This window comes from Thunnus thynnus, chromosome 13 (assembly GCF_963924715.1).
Source record: "Thunnus thynnus chromosome 13, fThuThy2.1, whole genome shotgun sequence".
Classification (NCBI taxonomy): domain Eukaryota; kingdom Metazoa; phylum Chordata; class Actinopteri; order Scombriformes; family Scombridae; genus Thunnus; species Thunnus thynnus.
The window spans coordinates 4,468,955-4,491,028 of NC_089529.1; the positions used below are offsets into that span (position 1 = coordinate 4,468,955).

At 37.9% G+C, this 22,074-nt stretch overlaps 2 protein-coding genes across 2 annotated transcripts; both read left to right on the forward strand.

Annotated features, from left to right (window-relative positions):
- Positions 1 to 4,705: 4,705 nt before the first annotated feature.
- LOC137195199 (collagenase 3-like) lies at positions 4,706 to 7,743 on the forward strand. The gene is made up of 10 exons (XM_067607369.1): positions 4,706 to 5,023; positions 5,272 to 5,513; positions 5,609 to 5,757; positions 5,976 to 6,104; positions 6,243 to 6,404; positions 6,516 to 6,645; positions 6,758 to 6,891; positions 7,003 to 7,162; positions 7,280 to 7,383; positions 7,515 to 7,743. The coding sequence occupies exons 1-10, from the start codon at positions 4,925 to 4,927 to the stop codon at positions 7,622 to 7,624; spliced, it is 1,419 nt and encodes a 472-aa protein (XP_067463470.1). The 5' UTR covers positions 4,706 to 4,924; the 3' UTR covers positions 7,625 to 7,743.
- Positions 7,744 to 16,215: 8,472 nt separating this feature from the next.
- LOC137195195 (collagenase 3-like) lies at positions 16,216 to 20,598 on the forward strand. The gene is made up of 10 exons (XM_067607366.1): positions 16,216 to 16,345; positions 16,462 to 16,709; positions 16,805 to 16,953; positions 17,530 to 17,658; positions 17,768 to 17,929; positions 18,029 to 18,158; positions 18,250 to 18,383; positions 18,484 to 18,643; positions 18,750 to 18,853; positions 19,620 to 20,598. The coding sequence occupies exons 1-10, from the start codon at positions 16,247 to 16,249 to the stop codon at positions 19,727 to 19,729; spliced, it is 1,425 nt and encodes a 474-aa protein (XP_067463467.1). The 5' UTR covers positions 16,216 to 16,246; the 3' UTR covers positions 19,730 to 20,598.
- The last annotated feature ends 1,476 nt before the right edge of the window (positions 20,599 to 22,074 follow it).

The window sequence follows — 22,074 nt, forward strand, 5'->3', positions numbered from 1 at the left end:
ACATATGAATGTATGCATGTAAAAACTGTGAAAATAAATTGGCTCCTTGAATTAACAAATAAAAGTTGTTTACATACATTTTTAAGTATATTTTGTTGTTATTTTGCTAAACCAAAAGAGTACTGATAGTGACATGATGTGGCTTGCGCATTTTCTCAACAAGACTGACATTTGTTTTTTAGCTTATAATGTATGACGAACAAAGTTACTAGCAGTCAGTAGTGCAGTGCAGTAGTGTAGAGTAACTTTTCATCATAGAGATGTGGAAATATGTAGTACTACACAAGAAACATAGAGATACAACTGCTAATAATTACATTATGCAAATGCTTAGCTACAATACCGTATACTGTAATACCTATTGAGACTTAAGTAGGTATAATGTTTACCATGTTGAATATGTTAGTTTAGCATGATGGCATGCTAACATTTGCTAATCAGCACTAAATACAATGTGCAGCTGAGCCTGATGGAAATGTCAATACTTTTGCAGGCACAGAGTTTGGTCAGAGGCGGTTCTAGATATTTTTAACTGTGGGGGCAATAGGATTGGGATATGTAGAGGTTGCCACAATGTGTAGTTAATGTGCATGCACAGCACACAGATTTTTTAATATGCATTAATAATGGCCTAATAGTAGGCTAAAATATAAATTTATAGGCTACATGCATACACATGACTGTTCATGGTCTCCTATTGTGCAGAACCTTTATTATCTAACATTAATAATGACAAATAAATAATTTTAAAAAATTGAACTGGTTTACAAAAGTTAAGGCTATTAAGTAGTCAATTCTTTGAACAAACCACCAAGCAAAAATACATCATGCAAACCCTGAGTTCTGTCTTCCTCTAAATTAACTCAAAATCTCTCATCTGAATTATATAGTATACCATACAATATAACATACACTAATATAATAGGACAATTAGCCTGGATGTTTTTGGATAAAGAATAGAAAAACAGGTTCTTATCATTTTTAAGGCCATTCTGCAGAACAAACTGTGGTGTTAGGCAATCCCTGCCATATAACACCAGTTTACAGGCTTGTTATAAACTGAGGAGACTAGCATGAAGTGACTGGATAAGTAACATGCATATTCACAGAGTTAGCGTGAATGTGAATTTTTGACAAAGCAACATTTACCATTACCATCTCATTTATGACTATCTTCAGTTTCCTGTGCTTTATTAAGATAAATAATGCTCTGACCAATAACTAAACCTGTGAAAGTATTGTGGTCATGGATCTATAACAAGCCATTCAAAGAGCTCATGAGGCCTTTTACCAAAAGGTGGACTACTTTGAAATAATAATAAGCTGACTTCATGAAAGCTATACATCTGCTATAATTAAATAAGCTTGCAAGACAAGTGTGCTACACATTATTGTTCAGATTAAATAAGAATAGCAACAATAATTATGATTATTATGATAAGCCAATGTATGTTATGATTTGGGAATGATATCAAGGCCTCTGACCGATACATTAAGAAACCGATGCCTCGTTAATGTGCAATAAGAGATTGCAGAAACATAGATGAGAGAACAGTGCAATGTCAACAATAGCATAAGCAGCACTTCTTATCTGGATTAAACAAGTGGTATGTTCATATCATCAGCAGTTGTAATAATCATAATCCAGACTTTACAGACTGAAGAGGAAGGGTGTGGACTATAAAAACACATAGTTTAATATTAAAGAAATACGATAAATGAAATAAGATAAATGTAAACAACTTAAAAGTATAAAGTAAAAAATTATACAAATATATAAAAATATTTAAGGGACAATGTACAGCGAGTGGGTCATTATTGTGAAATGAACCCCGACAGAGTGATGCAGGACCCGACGCAAAGCAAATGCAAATGAATTAAAAAATAACTCTTTAAAAAGTTCTTTCTTGTTGGGAACAAACCCCACATTATGAGATCAGTGCTCATCAACATCTTGCTGAAACATTTTTCACGCTAATGTAATGTCATTTTTCCTTAAAAAGTTATTTGGTCATCAAAATAGATACCGATTGATATTCCGTCAGTCGACTAATCGATTAATCGTTGCAGCTCTCATTTCTTGTCCTCCTGTTTTCAGCAGAAAGTAGTGAACACAAAACAATGTCAGAAAATAGTTATAATAGTTGCATAGATATGAATGGTGGTGACATGACAAATATAACCAACCAAGGTGTTTATGATTAAATTGTTTACAAGAGCACAAAGTTCTTCATAGGTCTAGTCTCTTAATTTTGCTCTCAAAGTGCACCAGATTGATGCATTTAACTTTAAAATGTACACAATTTTCTGGCATGAAAAGTTTCTATCTGTGTGCCACAATGTAACTCCTCACTGGAGGGGTTAGCTGTTTTGACATAGATGAAACCTTGTTCAGCTTTTGCCACAGTCCATGCAAAACCAGTAGATGACTGGTCAGTGTAGCATGGTTCAAACACACCTGCATAGCCATTAAGTACCAGTCCTTTAAGTGATCCATCCAGTTTAGCAGTGATGACCATCTCTGACCTGGCAGGAACTGGAACTGTAGGAGATACTGTAACCTCAGTTAGTTTAGGGACACACTGGTGTGGGCTGACTAATACTTACATCACTATTGATACATCACTTCACTGTGCGGTTTATCACTCCGCCCAATCTAAACTATCTTAAACACTACAGACAAGCTACATATTGTCACATAGTTCCTAATTTACATAAAAATATAAAGATTGTAACAATTTAACAAGTCATGAACCATTAATCAACTCATGTAAAACATTGAAACAATGCTAAAATAAGATAGTCTTCAAAATAATTCTTAACAAAAATAAATCTCATCTTACAGTGCTATACGTAGTATCTAGATTGTCGGCTCCTGTTGACTGTCTGAAGTTTAAACTAATCAAGTACATGAAATACTTCAGAATCGGTGATAGGCCCGAAAGAAGAACTGGACTGTGGCAGTGAACAGAGCAGGTAGGGCTCCCCATGCAGACACAGGGAGGTTGTGGTGGAAATTTGAAACCTATCAAATAAGTGTCCAGCAGTGATAAAATGGTGTCAACAGCTTCAGTTATATCAACTATGTTTTAAGATCAACTATGTTAGTTCCAATTCTCTTGAAATATGCTCATATTACCATGCAATAGCAGTATTTGTTGTGGTGCATACAAGAGACCAGACCAGACTACTTCCTCCTTTGGTAGTGCTATAATAACATATAAAATTCCTGTGTGAAACAGCAGGGTTTGATGTCACTACCTTGGCTAATTGTCATCTTCTGTGTGTGTAATCAGGATGACTTTGTTGGTGTCATAAGACAGAGTAGGCACTTTGGTTAACCATTCCTCCCCAAAAAGTGCACATTTATTGTATCCTACCAGCAGGAAAACATAGAGACAAGGCACTACCGTGTTTTCTTTGTGTGAAATATATACACACACACACACACATATATGTATACATATATACAAACACACACACACACACACACACACACAGACGTGTATATATGTATATATATATATATACATATATGTATATGAGGGTAGTTACATCATCTTCTTTTCTGTCTTCAGTTTCATCAAAGGTGTTATATATAAAGGTTCTGTGCACAGCATGATAACAGAAAGCTTTCATTAAATTAAATTATATAAATAAAGTAAATAAAGTTCTAAAAAAATCAACAGAATGACAGAAATCAGTTCCTGTTAAAAAAAGAAAAACATAAAACTACTTTAAGTCAACATTCCCTAAAATGCAGAAATCCCAGTTGCCCCGATGATACTCAGATACTTTGAATTTGAATCTGTGTTTGCTCACAGAGAAACACACAATTTGTAGGTCAGACCATTAATGAAAGACTTTTTTTGTAAAAATCTGAGGATGGACTAAAGAATATCAGGTACAATAGATTGTCAAACATGCATATGGTGCGAACACTGCTGTAGCTTCATACTGTTAAAAAAAACCCCAACCTAAATCGGCCTGTTTCAGACAGAGGCTGAACTGAGGAGCTGTGTAAAGGGTCAGTATGAGTTAAATTAGGAGTTTTTTTGAACTTTTTTTTGAACTGTAAATTATGCAGATATCTATCTATCTATCTATCTATCTATCTATCTACATATATATATATATATATATATATATATACATACATATGTAGACCTGTAAATGTGAATAACATGTCCCCTTTAATAACATTTGGCGGAAAATTAGGCCATGACACAATGCACCATGCAGATCTGGATCCATTTGCACATTCATTCTGGGACATTTTTTAATTTTGACAACTCAATTTCACGTCAAGGTCCATTTAGTTGCTGTTCTGGAGTTTTCTATCATATCACATAATCTTCCTAAGCAGATAGAGACTGGGCATGTTGAGGGTTTCTTAATGTTGCATTTCTTACACAAATTAATATGAAATACTACAGTTATTTGAAAAAAAACTATGACCTTGGAGTTTCTTCACTGTTTCCAGATCCAAATACAGCTTTAAAATTTCAACATGTTTATCTTATGTTGGTATATATGATTTTTGTGTGTATGTGTGAAAAGTATTTTAAGATACCCTAAGCAGGAACAGAGTCAATCTTTTTCATACAACTGTTGGGAAACTTAAAACTGACAAATAAAACACATTTATTTTAAAACTAAAACTAGTACTTTTGTGGCAGAATCATGAGATTGTTCTAATCTCTTATTCTGTGGGAACCTTCCAAAGCATGTTCTGTTACATGTACCACTACAATAAACGTGTTATGTCATCATAATTAGTCTTACTCTGGGAAAATTTTTGGTTCCTCTATCAATATTTCCTGAGTCACTAACTCAAGAAGGTGGTTGCTCAACACAACCAGTCTACAGCCTATATAACAGCTGCCTCCAGCACAGAAACACAAGTTGCCTACAACGAGGAAACATGAAGACAATCAATCTCAGCATTCTACTAAGCCTGGTAGTCGCAGTTCACTGCGTGCCAATATCACAGGTTACTGTTCAAGATGAGCAATTTGCAGAGGTAGGTGTTCTTGCTTTGCCTTTTTATGCATGTATTCTCACTATGTTGTACTAAAGTTGTGCATTTGAAAACTTTGTTCTCTGAATTCTGATGTTACGTTGTTATAGACACATGAAGAATTTCACCACAGTACCTGCTTGATCCCTGCTGTTAAAATATTAACAGATCTTTTCTTCCTGCATGGAGTATATTAGTATATTCTGCAGATGATGCATATTTAAGTATGTAACTTTGATTTTCTCTCACAGAGCTACCTGAAGAAATTCTTCAACCTAACTGAGGAGACCGGTCCAACTATCAGACGGGGGATCAGCCCAGCGGTCAAGAAGCTGACTGAGATGCGGCGATTCTTTGGTCTCCAGATGACCGGGACGCTGGATGCTGACACCATGGCGATGATGAAAAAGCCCCGCTGTGGCGTTCCGGATGTGGACTCTGCTCGTTTCTCCACCTTTGGAAATAAGTGGCAGAAAAACAGTCTTACGTACAGGTGAATGATCTAAAGAGAGAATGTGTGAGAGACTAACTTTAGGCATTGCATGTGATAAATTATTGAAGTATATTCTATATTTTTCTGTCTTACAGGATTGAGAACTACACACCTGACATGTCTGTGGCAGAGGTAGATGACTCCATAGAGAAAGCACTGCAGGTTTGGGCCAAAGTCACTCCTCTGAGATTCACAAGAATCTACAGCGGCATAGCTGACATCATGATCTCCTTTGGCCGCCGATGTGAGTACTAAACAACATTTACTGAGTATGTCCCACTTATACACTTTCTCTATGCTCAGTTTATTAGTTGTGATGTTCTTAAGATTCTTGGCTTTAACTACATGCTGTTTCTGTGTCTTGAAGTTCTGATTTGCACTTTTTTTTAACAGTAATTCATGTAATGGCTTGTAATTCTATCCAGTTTGCCAAACCTGACATAAATATGCTTCTTTTAACAGCACATGGTGATTTTTACCCCTTTGATGGCCCTGATGGCACTCTTGCCCATGCCTTCGCCCCAGCCCCTGGCATTGGAGGAGATGCTCATTTTGACGATGATGAGACCTTCACCTTCCGCTCAAACTCTGGTGAGTTATTTATGCCCAGCATAGTGTCTGATTTTACTTCTTTACTACTCAGTGTATATTTTCATATACATGATATATTGTATGCTCCTCATTGAGAGGATCTGTATATGACTTGTAATTCTGTCTTTTCTGCTGTAGGATACGTCCTGTTCATGGTAGCTGCCCATGAGTTTGGCCACTCCCTGGGCTTGTCTCACTCTACAGATCCTGGTGCTCTCATGTATCCCAACTACTCATACGGAAACCCTGACACCTTTGTTCTCCCCCGGGATGATGTCAACGGCATCCAGTCTCTCTATGGTTAGTACTAACTGACCGATTCATAGCTGCCTGTTTACACAAATAGCACTCAGCCTAAATCTCTGAGGAACTCCTGAACATAACATTACTCTGACTTTATTCAACCTCCAGGTCCAAACCCTGATAAGGATCCAGTCCAGCCTGAACCTCAGCCTCCCACCACCCCTGATGCCTGTGATTCTACCATGGTATTGGACGCTGTGGCCACCCTGCGAGGAGAGATGTACTTCTTCAAAGACAGGTATCGCAGACATAGAATGCTCAAATATCTGAGTACTGAAGTCCATTCTGAGTGTTTTCTCTTCACACAAGAGCAGGTTTATGAACTCATTTGTGTTCTTGTGTGTTCTCAGCTTCTTCTGGCGTAGCTACCCTCAGAGCGATACACCTCAGCAAAGTCTCATCACAAACTTCTGGCCTAATGCCCCTGTCAGCATCGACGCTGCTTATGAGAGCAAACAATCAGACAATGTCCTACTCTTTAAAGGTATGTGTTCTCTTAATCTACCTAAAATTCCTAATCTGACACTATTTTCAAGTGCACATTATTAACCCTTACATGTTTACTAAAAAGTATTTTCTTTGAATCTCCTTACAGATCGTAAAGTGTGGGCTTTCAGTGGCTATGACCTTGTACCTGGCTATCCTAAAACAATTTCCAGTTTTGGTCTGCCCAAAAGTGTGAAGAAAATCGATGCTGTTATGTATGACGTGGACTCTCGCAAGACTCTGTTCTTTGTGGGCAGATATTACTACAGGTGTGTTCAAATGACGTGATCTGAAATCAATTCAGGTGACTAATTTAGACGTGACAATGGTTTACAAGATGGTGTACAAATAGTGAATCGGTCTAATTCTTGTCTGTGTGTCTGTAGTTATGATGAGACCAAACAGACTATGGACGAGGGATTCCCCAAACGTGTTGATGAGACCTTCTCTGGCATGACCAGCAAGGTGACGGCAGCTCTCCAGTACAGAGGTGAGTAGCATTCAAGGCTGATCTGAGTTTTCCAAATCAGGACTATTGAAATGAGAGAATGTTTACAGTTACTGTGAATCCTTCCAGTCTTTATCAAACACAGACACTAACACTGATTCTCTGTTCTCCAGGTTTCACTTATCTCTACAGTGGACCCCAAATGTTTGAGTACAGCATGGCGAGTGGCAGGTTGTTCCGTGTGCTGGAAAACAGCTACTTCTTGCGTTGCACTAACTTCTAGACCAGATGACAACAGAAGTTGTTAAAAAGTTTACATAACTTGTAATAACATATTCTATAATATCTAATTATATTGTTACAGAATTAAGGGTATATACTGGATATATGCCCCTTCTTATAAACAGCACCTTACACTTTTTTTAAAATACTTTAATGAAATTGCATTTTTGCAGCACCAGCCATTGCTTATTTTTTTACTTATTCAAAGTTAATTTAATTCTAATTTATTGTATTTTATTTGTAATTCTTTTTCAAAATGTTGCTGTTGCTATGTTGTTGATGCATTCATTTTGTGTAACTTAAAACTCATAAATTATTTTTTATCATTTTCATAATTGCACGTCTGCATAGATTTGAACACCACTGTGACAACACATATGAATGTATGCATGTAAAAACTGTGAAAATAAATTGGCTCCTTGAATTAACAAATAAAAGTTGTTTACGTACATTTTTAAGTATGTTTTGTTGTTATTTTGCTAAACCAAAAGATAAAGTACTGATAATGTCATGATATTGCTTGTGCATTTTCTCAACATGACATTTGTCTTTTAGCTTATATTGTATTACAAACAAAGTTACTAGCAGTCAGTAGTGTAGAGTAACTTTTCATCATAGAGATGTGAAAATATGTAGTACTACACAAGAAACATAGAGATACAACCACTAATAACTACATTATGATGCTTAACTACTATACTGTATACTGTAATACCTAGTTTAGCATGATAGCATGCTAACATTTGCTAATCAGCACTAAATATAATGTGCAGCAGGGCTTGGACGTTTTCGAGGTAGTCCAAAGAGGCCCCTGCTTCGTTTAAATCAAGAACGGGGAAAATCTACTTTGTGTCCTTTGAGAAATGTTGAGGCTCGGGATTCCTGATCCCACAGTCCAGGCGCTGATAGTTTTAAAAGTGTGTACGCAAGGCGAAGGGCTTGCTGAGTCTTCGTCCATTTGGCTTCAGACCACTGCTACTGTACCACGGAGAAAAGTGTGAAAAGAACTTTGATGCTGATGTTGTTGAAATCTGTTTGTGTGTAATGTCTTAATGTGTGTGTGTGTGTGTGTGTGTGTGTGTGTGTGTGTGTGTGTGTGTGTGTGTGTGAAAATGGGCGACAAAACGCCCAAAGCAGTGAGTAGAACAGAATCTACAAACGAATGAATCAACTCACCAAAAGTTAAGGCTACCTGTGTTTCAGTAGAAAACAAAAGTAGCAATTTGGAACTGAAAAGTCAATCTGTCATTGATAAGCAACATGCCGAAGCAAACGCACTCAGACCCACAGAAACACACGCCGGCTGGAATTGTTGGTAGACTGAAAGGATGGACTTTTGTCTGTTTCCATTTTCTTCCCTTATGAATGAGTGGATGTATGGTGTGTGGCCATATGAGGGAGCGTGTGATAGAGATAAACTTCAAATCACTGAACTCAATGTTAAGGCTAACCTTGGTAACCATGGTAATGCTGATTTACTCTTTATCAGAGAGGCCTCTGCTTTCCCCAAACATCACAGAGGGTTCCCGAGTCTCAAGGAGAGGAGAGAATGTCTCCTTTCTGCTTAAGAATTACAGTATGACCTCAAGACCCAGGCTTGACCCAGTGTAACCCAATTTCCCTAAAGATGGAAAATTCCATAGCACCAACCATGTGCCAATTAAGCTAGATGAATCAGAAAGTAAACATATTGCTTTTTATAATGAATACAGTAGTTGAAATAAATAAATAAATGACTGAGTGAATGAATGGGTGAAATTTGGGACAAGGGAGTTGGGGTGGGCGTGGTCACATTGAGCGTGGCCTCTATTCCATTACATTCCATGTCAATGAACAGTAAAACATGTGAAAGTCAAAACTCAATGCTAAAATGTATTATTTTTGTTCGTGAAGTCAACTGTCATTAGAAAAAAGACACACAGTGACTGTGTTGTATGTAACAGTGTGTAAATCATTATCTGTTACATAAAATTCAGTTCGTTTCTTCATTTCATCAGTGCGATGCTGATCACATCCGTCTGTGCGATACGCATGTCAGATCACTCCTCCATGGCTGCCTACAGCTACACTTCCCCCTGTTCTGAAGATTGCAATATAGATTGCAAATATATATTTCAAAATTACTACATATTGTTTCTAGAGCAGCAATAGTAATGTTTACCTCAGTAAGTCACTATATAAATTCAATAATACCTCACTGGAAACAAATCTAGTATTCCTGAGTTCAGTTGACTCACAATGTTAATACCTAGTTCAGTTCATTTTTACGGCGTGTTCATTTTGAAACAACTGAACCAATTACTGTAACTGGTGGCTTAATTTTAAATTTCAGAGGGATTAAAATATAGAATAATTTAAAGTAACATCAGACTCTAACTCTTGATATTATGTAGATCAGTTTGTACAGATGGATAAAGCGAGATAGTATGACTCTGAGGATGATAGGACGCGGCTCTTTTCCAAGAGATTAACATCTTCAACCGGATGTTTGCTCACCTTCGACAAGCTCTCAAGGAAACGAAACGATGATAAAGACAAACTTTCCAATTCTATGCAGACTCTACTTCCTTCAACCCTCTCGCTGGCAGCTCAAATCCTCCCGCTCATTCGGGTTGATGATGACATCACAACGCCGCCTTTTACAACAGAGCCCAGACTTCTTCAGCGGTCGATGCGATTCATTTGGGCGCAAATGGGCGCTCTCACAACTGCACTGAGACCCTTTAGAGGAAGTGGTCTCGGTCTGGTCCCAAACAAACTCTGGAGTGATTTGTTTCTGGTGGGAATATGATCCAACCCGACTACTCTGCAAGTGTGAGCTAAAAGGCTCCTGTAGCCAGGTGAGCTTTGCATAGTGGCATGTGGATGAGTGAATTTAACAATTGCTAACAGCTAGCCAGAGAATGAATCAGACATGGACTAGTGCAACGTAGTATGTTGTATTTGGCCTGGCGACCTCCTTCAGGACCTTCTACCTGTGTTTATGTTTTTGCCCCCACCCCAGTCACATCTGACCAATGAGTGAAGTGAATATATGTTATATATTAACATATAGTATATGTTCTCATATGACTTGTAGTGCTGCATTTTTGCTCACAAAGAAACCAAACCAAGGGGAAAATGCACCAAGTTCACCAACTCACCAACTGATTTGGACCAGAGCAAACTAATAAAGGTGTGAAAATGCCCTAAGTCTTCAAATCTTAATAATGGAGCAATTATTTCCAAAACTAGTGCAGTGCCTGTTAAAAATGTGCCAATTGCTTGGCCTCCAGCTGCTACTTAAATGCCTAGAAAAATGAATACAGTTGAGGTGAGGAGTATATACACCAACAACAACGAAGGAAACTAACATTCTGTTATACACAGATGTTATAAATAATAAGTAATGTAATAGTAAATAAATGTTATTTTCTCATTTCAAGTAAAATAAGTAATATGCCCTATGGCTTTATGTAGGTTTCCAGAAAAGTTAGTAATGTGCATTTTTTCAAACGAATCAGGTGGGTTTTAACCAGGATTGTGCAGAAAACTGTCAATCTAATCTGGCAACACTACTGAATTATTGGGCTCTGAGCACTTCCAAAATGCGGGTGACCTATGCTCAACAATGTACCTGAACACCTCCTGTGTAGTCACTTGCAGTTGCTGCTGATGTGCTAAACGTGCTGCTCTGTTTTTGCTGTCTACTTTTCTCTTTTTGGAGTACTTTTCTCTGACTCATGTCACGCCTCATCTCTGGTCTCTCGCTGACAAGCTGGAGTCAGTCAGCAGTCCCCTGAAGCTCTGCCCTGCCCCTGCACAGAGCAAAGCGCCTCACTGATCACTGGTTTATTCAAAGGTTATTTATATGAAATGTATAGCATGTCCAAATTGCATCAAATTTGACAATGCACTTCCTTGGGTCCCCAGCCATACACCCACCTAGTGTGAAGTCAATTGGATGAACGATTTAAGATATACATTAAGGACATACATACAGACAGAGAGTCCTTCCTTTAGTAGAGAGATGACCACCAGCACACTTATTAGAGGGCCTGAATTTAGAGATTGAGACCAGAATGAAAAAAATTATTGACTGTATTTCATGAGAGAAGTTGATGCTTTTTTAAAGGTTCAATGTGTAACAATTGGCCAGAATGTAGTTTAAAACATCCCAAAATTAACTAAAGTTATCAACAGAATGTGAAGAAGTAACAGTTTTGAGGTTATGTCAAAGACCTATACGTATTGTGTTGCAGAGGTATCTACTGAAGTTAGCATGCTAACCAGCTAGCTCCAGCCCTGTCTGGCCTGTACTGTCTTTTAATACCCCTTTGTACCACAGGGGCGATAGTGAGTCACTGTAGTGTCCAGTCTGGCCTCAGTCCAACATGAGAGGAAGAAGTAGTGCTGCTGTGGTAATAGCAAAGACAGGCTGAATGTTATTGAAATTTATACTGTAGGATTGCTAATATGTCACTTTATTCAATTTTAATATTTTTTTCAGGTGAGAAAGTAACCATGTAGATTGCCAATATGTGGTCAATTGCACTGACATTGTCGGAGCAGCAGGCTGCTGCTGCAGACGCTAGCTGGGGAGACATCAGCTGGTCATTTCAATTGGAACTGCACTAGGTTGCACCAGCTATGTGTAAGCTGGCATGAGCCATTTGGCATCATAGTACATTGTAGTAAGCTGAATCAATATTAAAATATCAAATCAACAAATTGGGTCTCTACTGGATTACTGTGTTGTAAAATGTCATGCATTTAATGCAAAAAATGATGCTGTGTGGCAGAAAAACTCCTGTTTTACCATTAGTAAGTTCTGTGACACTTTATGATTTATACCTGCCCTAGGGGCATGTGTGTAACTACTTCTTTGTGACTTAGACTTATGTTGTAACTTATCCTGTGGTGCAACTGCTTTCTGATCTGTGCGGCTCTTTTGTAATTCACCACTGTCTCTAATGTCTCCATTGCATTTTGATATCTTGACAATGCCATAGCACAGAGTCATTGTAAAAGAGTAAGCTTCATGCTATGTCTTTTATGGATTGCCCAAAGTACATAAATCCACTAACAATCCTCCCCTCCACCCAATTGTGGCAGAAATTGTTCTTTTCTTGGGGACACTGTTGACATACATACCCATTACCTCAACAAACGTCCAGATGGGATTCTGCTTTTCTAATGAATTCTTACTGACACTGTCGGAAATTATCCTCACCATGAATTTTCAACCAAATATTTAGATTCCTGTTAAGTGCAATCCCATGGCACAGCTATGGGCAGTGCTTTTGCCCTATCCTATGCCTGTCTTGTTATGGGTCTATGGGAAGAGAGATACATTCATATCCCACTCCAAAACACATTTTGTACAAAATTGCTTTGTGGAAAAGATACATCGATGATATTGTGGTGATATGGAGAGGTGATAGAGGAGAACTGTCTGATTTTCTGAAATATATAAATTCTACTACTAACTATCTTTCTTTCACTATGGAACAGCATGAAACTTTTGTCCACTTTCTAGACCTAACACTTTACAAGGCAAACAACAGTACTATTGAGACTACAGTCTATCGTAAACCCCTCAGCAGAAACACACTTCTAAAGGCTGAGAGTAACCATCCAAAACAACTCAATGTCAATATTCCTATTGGTCAGGTTTTTTAGATTGTGCAGAAACTGCAGTACTGTTACAGATTTCCAGTGTACAGCTGTAGAAATGAAAGAGCGTTTCCAACATAGGGGTTACCCTACATCATACATCTCTTCAGCTTATCAGAAGGCCCTACAGACAGAGAGGGAATCCCTGTTAATTAAGAAAACTAGAGCTACCGCTAATTCCCCACGGATGACTTTCTCTACTGAGTACTCTCCTCTGACAGGCATGGTCAAAAATATTATCCTTACATTGGAATGTCCTCAAAAGTGACCCATCTCTAAATAATATCAGCTCTGTGCCTCCCCTGATCACGTTTAAACATGGCGCGCAATTTGAGGGACAGACTGCTTCATTCTGACACTAAAAAACTACCTACTACTAAACACTGTCTCCTGGCTGCCTAATCAAACTACCGGCTTTTTTTCACTGTGGCCACTGTGCACAATGTTCTAACTCATTGGACACCAAGTACTTTACACATCCACATACTGATAAAAAGTACTTCATTGAATCCTTCATTAACTGCAGCAGCACACATGTTGTCTATATGCTGAAGTGTCCTTGTGGTCTGGTTTATGCTGGACAAACAAAAAGAGCTTTAAAGACTTGCATATCTGAACATTAGACCACAATACATATACGAAACATGGACTATTTTCTGGGGAATTTCACCCTCTCCTAGACGTAGTGACATCATCAACTCACTGCCCGCAGAGAAGAATATTGAATTCCCACACTGAACACGGTGGAGCCCTCAGGCATAAATGAGGAACTGGATTAGTCATGTTTCCTCTGAGTTGTCATACTTTATGGATGTTTGTATCTGTATTTTATGTACTTTATTCCTTTTTTTAGAAAAGTTTTTGTTCTTTTTGTTTCTGACATAGTGTTAGACCTTTCACATTAATGAAGTTAATGAACTAAATTTGTCATGTTTCCTCTAATTTGTCACATTTGATGGATATTTGTACTTGGATTTGTTGTATTTTTATATTTGTGACTTTAAGGGAGGTTTATGTTCTGACTATGGCAACTCCCACCCTTGGATTCATTATCCAATAGACTTGAAACCCTGTTCAACCAATTATCAAATGACAACTACACACCTACTCTAGGTTGATTACATATGTTGTTTGCCTCGTGTCTTTGTCCACTCTGATTCTGATGAGGACATAGTAGTGTTGAAAGGTTAGTCTGTTTGCACAATGAAAGCCTGGGAATTAATCAGTGTGCTCCAGTCCCTTTTATTCTGTGGAAGTCTGCTCTCCTTGAACTGAGAAGCACCTGATTCAGCCATATTTTGCTGGAAGATGTGTGGAGAACCCTGTTTCATCTAGAGCTTGTGTGATATTTCTGTGATTTATGATGCATAACAGGAACACTGTACCAATATAAATAGAAAATAGCTACAATACAACACAATCCTATACAGTAAAATACAAATTTAGCATTAAAGTTTGTCCTATGTATGGACAAAAATTTAACATCTCCCAGATATATTTAATGCAGCTGAGGGGCAAAGAATTCTGTGTGTGTGTGTGTGTGTGTGTGTGTGTGTGTGTGTGTGTGTGTGTGTGTGTGTGTGTGTGCTTGGGAGCATTAATCACACTATGTATAATAATAAACTGGTGGCTGATGAATAATGCGGGAGTGAAAAGTGCTAACTTCAGCATGTAAAACTGTGTTGTAATACTGACTTACTTAATGTCCCCTAAAATAGAATATATTATTTATTGTCCTGAAAACAACAGTAAGTTTTGTTCTTCATGTATTAAATTACAACTTTTGTGTTTTCTATTGATTTGATTTTACAAATTGTGTGATAAACAAATGACTTTTTTATTACATTTTTCAAAAGACTTCAATATTCCAGACTTTGTGCTCAATTGGTCAGATTTTACAGGCAAAAATGCTCACATGTATATTTTATAGAACTACAAATAATAATATTTAATTAATCAGATGTTGCCTTTTTATTGCAACACTGTCATTCTTACTGTTGTTTGTTAGTTAACCTGAGACGCAAGTTGCACAACAAAGACAGTACTGTTCCTCCCAGTGTCCAATGTTAGGAAACAGCAATGTAGTTTTCCATGAATAATAATGTACCAATGTTATGTGAATAGATAAATAATTGCATACTTACATAGATAATTACAGATATATAAGGATGGAAAGCTAGTCAAGTCAAAAAAAATCTAACCATCTTCATGCACAACAGCAGCCATAAATAAATCTCAGACAAGTGATCCGTGGCATTTACAAATACTCCATACTCAGTCAGAATGATTTTGTCATGGATATACTGGATGACCTAACAGTCCAGTAACAGGACTATTGTTCATGACATGACACAGCATGTCTGTGTTTGCTCATAGGGCACACTGCTGCCTTATATGGAGCAACAGCAGCCTGAGGGTAGGAGAAGACAGTTTGTGAGTGACATATTTGAGTTCATGACAGACTGCCTTAAAAGTCTGGGTAAAATGTCAGAATATCTCTCAGAATGTAACCTTAAGCAACAGATATAGAAATCAGCATTTTTTTTTCAAAATGAAAAGAAAAATATGTATGAATATGAAGCAAAGCACTGATTAGAATTTGGTAAATCACTCACACTACTGAGAGCATACAATATGTGTAAGTTTAAGCACTCAGGTTTCATTTGTCAGATATGATTATTGATCACTTATTTGAAAAGGTCATCCACTCAGTACTTAAACTAGGGAAATTTCCTGTGCTGTGTGTCACATGATTGTCATCATAATTACAGTCTTCTTTTGGGGAACTTTTTTGACTACGCAATCAAAGCCAATCTTCTACTTCTATCATCCATAAATGGAATACCTATTGAGTCACTGACTCAAGAAGGTTGTTGCTCAACACGCCCATTCCCCAACACCTACATTCCTAAGCCTATATAATAGCAGGCTCCAGCACAGAGTGGCAAGTTGCATTCAAAGAGGAAACATGAGGTCTCTCAGTCTGTGCATCGTCCTAAACCTTGCAGTAGCAGTTTACTGTGTGCCGGTCTCACAAGTTACTGTGCAAGATGAAAGTTTTGCAGAGGTATGTAGCATGTATTGTTATTTTGCCTTTAAGATCAAGTTTTGCATTTTCAAAACTTTCATTGTTCCTTCATTTCTGAAGATTTTCAGTGATCTAATTCTTGTCTTCTTTTACAGAGCTACCTGAAGAAATTCTTCAACCTAACTGAGGAGAGCGGTCCAACTATCAGACGGGGGATCAGCCCCATAACCAAGAAGCTGACTGAGATGCAGCGATTCTTTGGTCTCCAGATCACCGGGACGCTAGATGCTGACACCATAGCGATGATGAAGAAGCCCCGCTGCGGCGTTCCAGATGACAACATTGCCCGTTTCTCCACCTTTGGAAATAACCTCAAGTGGCAGAAAAACAGTCTTACGTACAGGTGAATGATCTAAAGAGAAAATGTGTGAGAGACTAACTTTAGGCATTGCATGTGATTAATTATTGAAGTATATTCTATACTTTTCTGTCGTACAGGATTGAGAACTACACACCTGACATGTCTGTGGCAGAGGTAGATGACTCCATGGAGAAAGCACTGCAGGTTTGGGCCAAAGTCACTCCTCTGAGATTCACAAGAATCTACAGCGGCACAGCTGACATCATGATCTCCTTTGGCCGCCAATGTAAGTACAAAAGAACTTTTTTATTTTATTTTATATTTTTCATCAATGTGAAACCATATAACTTTGGTGATTACAAAGTAACTTCATTTTATTTGGTTTCACTGTAAAAAAAAAAGCCTTATGACTGAAGCTTATCTCAGTTATTATCCAGACTTAAGCCCAGTGCAGCAGGAGTAAATATCCTAGAGCGTTTGTTGTCACCTCTGCTATAGGGCGTACTGTAGTGCATATTTGAGTGGCATTTATCCTTTAATCACAGGCAATGGACCAATTGCACAGCTGTTACATTATGTGTATTTCTCAACGTCACAAAAAGATAACAATCTTTCCACCGGTGGCTTGCCAGTGCTTGCAGACGAATGCTGTTTTTTCCTTTACATTGTTTTAAGGGTTAAGAATATGCTGAAAATGCTGTGTTCACCATAGCTCAGGCTTGTGGCTGTGATATATCACAAAGCATCTTAGAGTAAGACTAGACTAAGTGCAGCAGATCGGACACTTAAGCAATAAATCCAGTTCTGACTTGTAGATTTTTACAGTTTGCAAAACCTGACATAAATATGCTTCTTTTAACAGCACATGGTGATTATTACCCCTTTGATGGTCCTCAAGGCACTCTTGCCCATGCCTTCGCCCCAAGCCCTGGCATCGGAGGAGATGCTCATTTTGACGATGATGAGAACTTCACCTTCCGCTCAAACAGGGGTGAATTTGTTATTTATTCTCTGCATGTGGTGATATTTTAAACAATTACTGCATCGTCAGTGTGTATCTTGGCATGAAGTGCTGTAACTGACTTGTAATTCCACTGTAGGTTTCGTCCTGTTCATGGTAGCGGCCCATGAGTTTGGCCACTCCCTGGGCTTGTCTCACTCTGATGATCCTGGTGCTCTCATGTACCCCACCTACTCATACAGAAACCCTGATACCTTTGTTCTCCCCCGGGATGATGTCAACGGCATCCAGTCTCTCTATGGTTAGTACTAACTGACTGATTCATAGCTGCCTGTTTACACAAATAGCACTCAGCCTAAATCTCTGAAGAACTCCTGAACATAACATTACTCACCTCCAGGTCCAAACCCTGATAAGGATCCAGTTCAGCCTGGACCTCAGCCTCCCACCACCCCTGATGCCTGTGATTCTACCATGGTATTGGACGCTGTCACCACTCTGCGAGGAGAGATGCTCTTCTTCAAAGACAGGTATCGCAGACAAGTCTATTCTGTGTGTGAGTGTTTTCTCTTCACACAAGAGCGGGTTTATGAACTCATTTGTGTTCTTGTGTGTTCTCAGCTTCTTCTGGCGTAGCTACCCTCAGAGCAGGACACCTCAGCAAAGTCTCATCACAAACTTCTGGCCTAATGCCCCTGTCAACATTGATGCTGCTTATGAAAGCCGAAAGTCAGACAAAATCTTTCTGTTTAAAGGTATGTGTCCTCTTAATCTACCAGAGGCACCAATCTGACACCATTTCAAAATTTACCTGAGTCAACTTAATGTATTTTCTCCATCTTTTAATGCCTGCAGGGCGTAAAGTGTGGGCTTTCGCTGGCTATGATTCTGTACGTGGCTATCCTAAAACACTGACCAGTTTTGGTCTGCCAAGATCTGTGGAGAAAATCGATGCAGTCCTCTATGACAGGGATTCTGGCAAGACTCTATTCTTTGTAGGCAAATATTACTTCAGGTGTGTTCAAAGTAGATATTCATTTCTGGGAACTGACTTCAGTATGAGCTATTTTTCACCCTTTACCATCATTGAATATATCTAATTTTTGTCTGTGTGTTTGTAGTTATGATGAGGCCAGACAGACCATGGACCGGGGATTCCCCAAACGGGTTGATCAGACCTTCTCTGGCATGACCAACAAGGTGACGGCAGCTTTCCAGTACAGAGGTGAGTAATGTTCAAGGCTGATCTGAGTTTGATAAGATATGATAAAATATTCTGTTTTGTCTTTTCAGCCTTTAAAAGAAAAGTTCAACATTTTGGGAAAAACGCTGATTGGCTTTCTTCCAGAGAGTAGATGAGAAGATTGAAACCACTTCCATATCTCTTCCTTAAATATGAAGCTACAGACAGAGGATCATTAACTTTACAAAAAGACTAGAAGCAGGAGGAGACAGCTGGTCTGGCTCTGTCCAAAATAACAAAAACACACCCATTGTACCAACACCTCTAAAGCTCATTAATTGACATGTCATAACATGTTTGATTAATCCATACAAATACTAGTGTAAAAAAAAGTTGTGGTTTTACAAGTGTGGTTATGAGCAGCTATTCTTGCAGTCCTTTCTCAGCAAGGTGCACTGACTTCCCATACTCCCCACTGGTTGCCTGGCAACCTCTTGGTGACGACAAGACCGGTTAATCACTGCACCCTGCCAAGAAACAGCACAGTCCTCTGTAAAACCACAAGATATCACATGATAATTAGTGAGTTCTAGAGATGCCTGTAGGTGGATTTTGGTACCATTTGACAGAGCCAGGCTAGCTGTTTCCCTGCTGACCGGTCTTTATTCTAAGCTAAGCTAAGGATCTTCTGGCTCCAGCTTCATATTTAGCGGACATTGGTATAAATTTCTCATCTAACCCTTGGTCCAAAATGTTGAATTATCTTTAACTAGCACAGAAACACTAACACTAAGCTTCTGTTCTCCAGGTTTTACTTACATCTACAGTGGACCCTACATGTTTGAGTACTACCTGAGGACCGGCAGGTTGTACCGTGTGCTGAGGAACAGCTACTTCTTGCGTTGCACTAACTTCTAGACCAGTTGACTAGTTAAGTTGTTTATGTAGATGCTCATGTAGAATGACAATGAATAAACAATAACCGTGTTAAGGTAGTACAATATTTGTATTATTCTAAATATTATATTTTCAAAATGTATTGCTGTAAACATACAATATTCAAAGAGTTAATTAATGAAGTTTGTTATCTATGTAAACCTGTCTACCTTTCTGTTATATTTGCATTGTAGCATATTGTTGTGTATGAGACTTTTTCAGCCTGCAGCCATGAGATACTGAAATGTTCCATATGAAAGGCTTCTATTGTTTGGACCTTCTTCTTTAAGATGTTTCTTCAAGACAGCAAGTCCACTTGTTTTTGACATATTATCACTGGTAATATTGATGCTGTTCTTTATGTCTGTAATCTAACTATATTATATAGTTGCTATAAGGAAATTCATTTATACAATAAAGGCTCCATCATTAAATATATTTAACTATAAATCAATTAATTTTTATTTGACAGTTAAAGAAAGGTTAAAAAAAGACTTGAGTGTTTTGGAATTTGTGCTAAATGCTAAATTCACAGTTAAATTACATAGTTTTAAATAAAAATATTTTTGAAATCTATTTTTACATTTCTTTTATCCAATTTGTGTTTAGATTTTCCAGTTTGTTCCAACTTTACTCATTTCCACATCTCATTATCTGGCACACTGTGACCAAAAAGTTTTAAAGGTAAAAGATACATTGGCTGTATCAATTAATACATTTTGTTAACCTTTTTCAGACTCTCAGGGTCCTCCACAATTGGATATATATTATCATTCAAGGTGTTGTACTGTATGCATGTATAAATGTAAACTATTTGGCACTATCAATCAACAAATAAATATTTCTTAATAGGACAGTGTAATGTTTCCTTTTTGCAAGTGGGGGTTTTGCATGGTTTTGAATGAGACCTAAAAAACACATGGTTGACACCTTGTCATATCTGTTATGAACAGTTATGTTCAGCACTGCACTTGACTGTCTTAATAACAACTTCAGATTTGCTCTCATGGCTCCCTCTCTTGTCTTTTTTGCTTACTACACCAGTGACACATTATCGTCCATACACCAAAGTGCTCTTTGAAGGAATACCCTAAAATAAATATTCCATTGCCTGTAGTTGCCCTGCATGTATAGAGAAGAGTTTTGTGCCCAAGATTTAGATCAGGAAATTTAACAGATTTCAAAAGTAACCAAAATCAATAATGTAACCCAATTCTAAGTGAACAGTTGGCTGGACCTTAGACTACTTAACCTGTAGAACTCAGACGGTGAGAGCGAACTTTTCAGATCTGACCATAACATCAACTAGCTCACCACAGGGCTGTGTTCTCTCTCCTCATCTATTTTATACACAAACAACTGTCAGTAGGTTTGAAAACTGTTGTATATTGAAATTCGAAGATGTCACAGTCATAATGAGCCTGTTGAATAATGACAAAATGTCTCACAGTCCTGTTATGGATGGCTTTTTAAAATGGTGCCAAGAAGCCTTTTTAGAGTTGAATGCAACTTAAACCAAGGACGTGTTTATTGATTTTAGGTGTCAAGCAACAAGTTCAGTCAGCACTGTAATTAATGGCAAGAGTGTGGAAATAATGGAGTCTTTTAAATACTTAGGCACCATAATTGACCACAAATTATCATTTGAGCAAAACATAAATATGCTGTACAAAAAAAGCCAGCAGTGTCTTTTTTTGTCTGAGACAGCTGGTCAAGTTTCAGGTGGACAGAACTCTGATGACATTGTTTTATAAATCTTTTATTGAAAGTGTCCTTACATTTTCTTATAATTGTTGGTTTGGCTGTCTTAATGTTAAACAAAAAAAAATCATTAAACAGAACGGTCAAAGTAAGCAATAAAATCACTGGAACTAAATTAGGAAGTCTGCCTGACCTCTATAAAAGACAGCTACTAAACAAAGCACAGTCCATACTGTCAGACAGCTCCCATCCCCTGCATCCAGAGTTCCATATCTTGTCTTCTGGCTCGATTTCAGACTGCCACTAGCCAGAACCAACAGATACAAACTCTCTTTTTTACCCTCTGCTATCACTCTGGTAAAGCAAAAGATCATCTCAATACCTTTAGATGAATTTCTTGCATTTGAACTGACATGTTTGACATGTTTTTTTCATCTTTTTTATGCATTCAATGTTTGTTGTTTGTTTGTTTCATGCCCTCTGGGTACGATAAAGTTATTGAATCTTGAATCTTCTCTCTGAGATATTTGCATGTGAGAATCTTGATCAGTGAGGTGATATATTAGAATAGAAGAAAGTTTTGATACAGACAACTTCTTAAAACAAAACACAGTAAGGACATGATA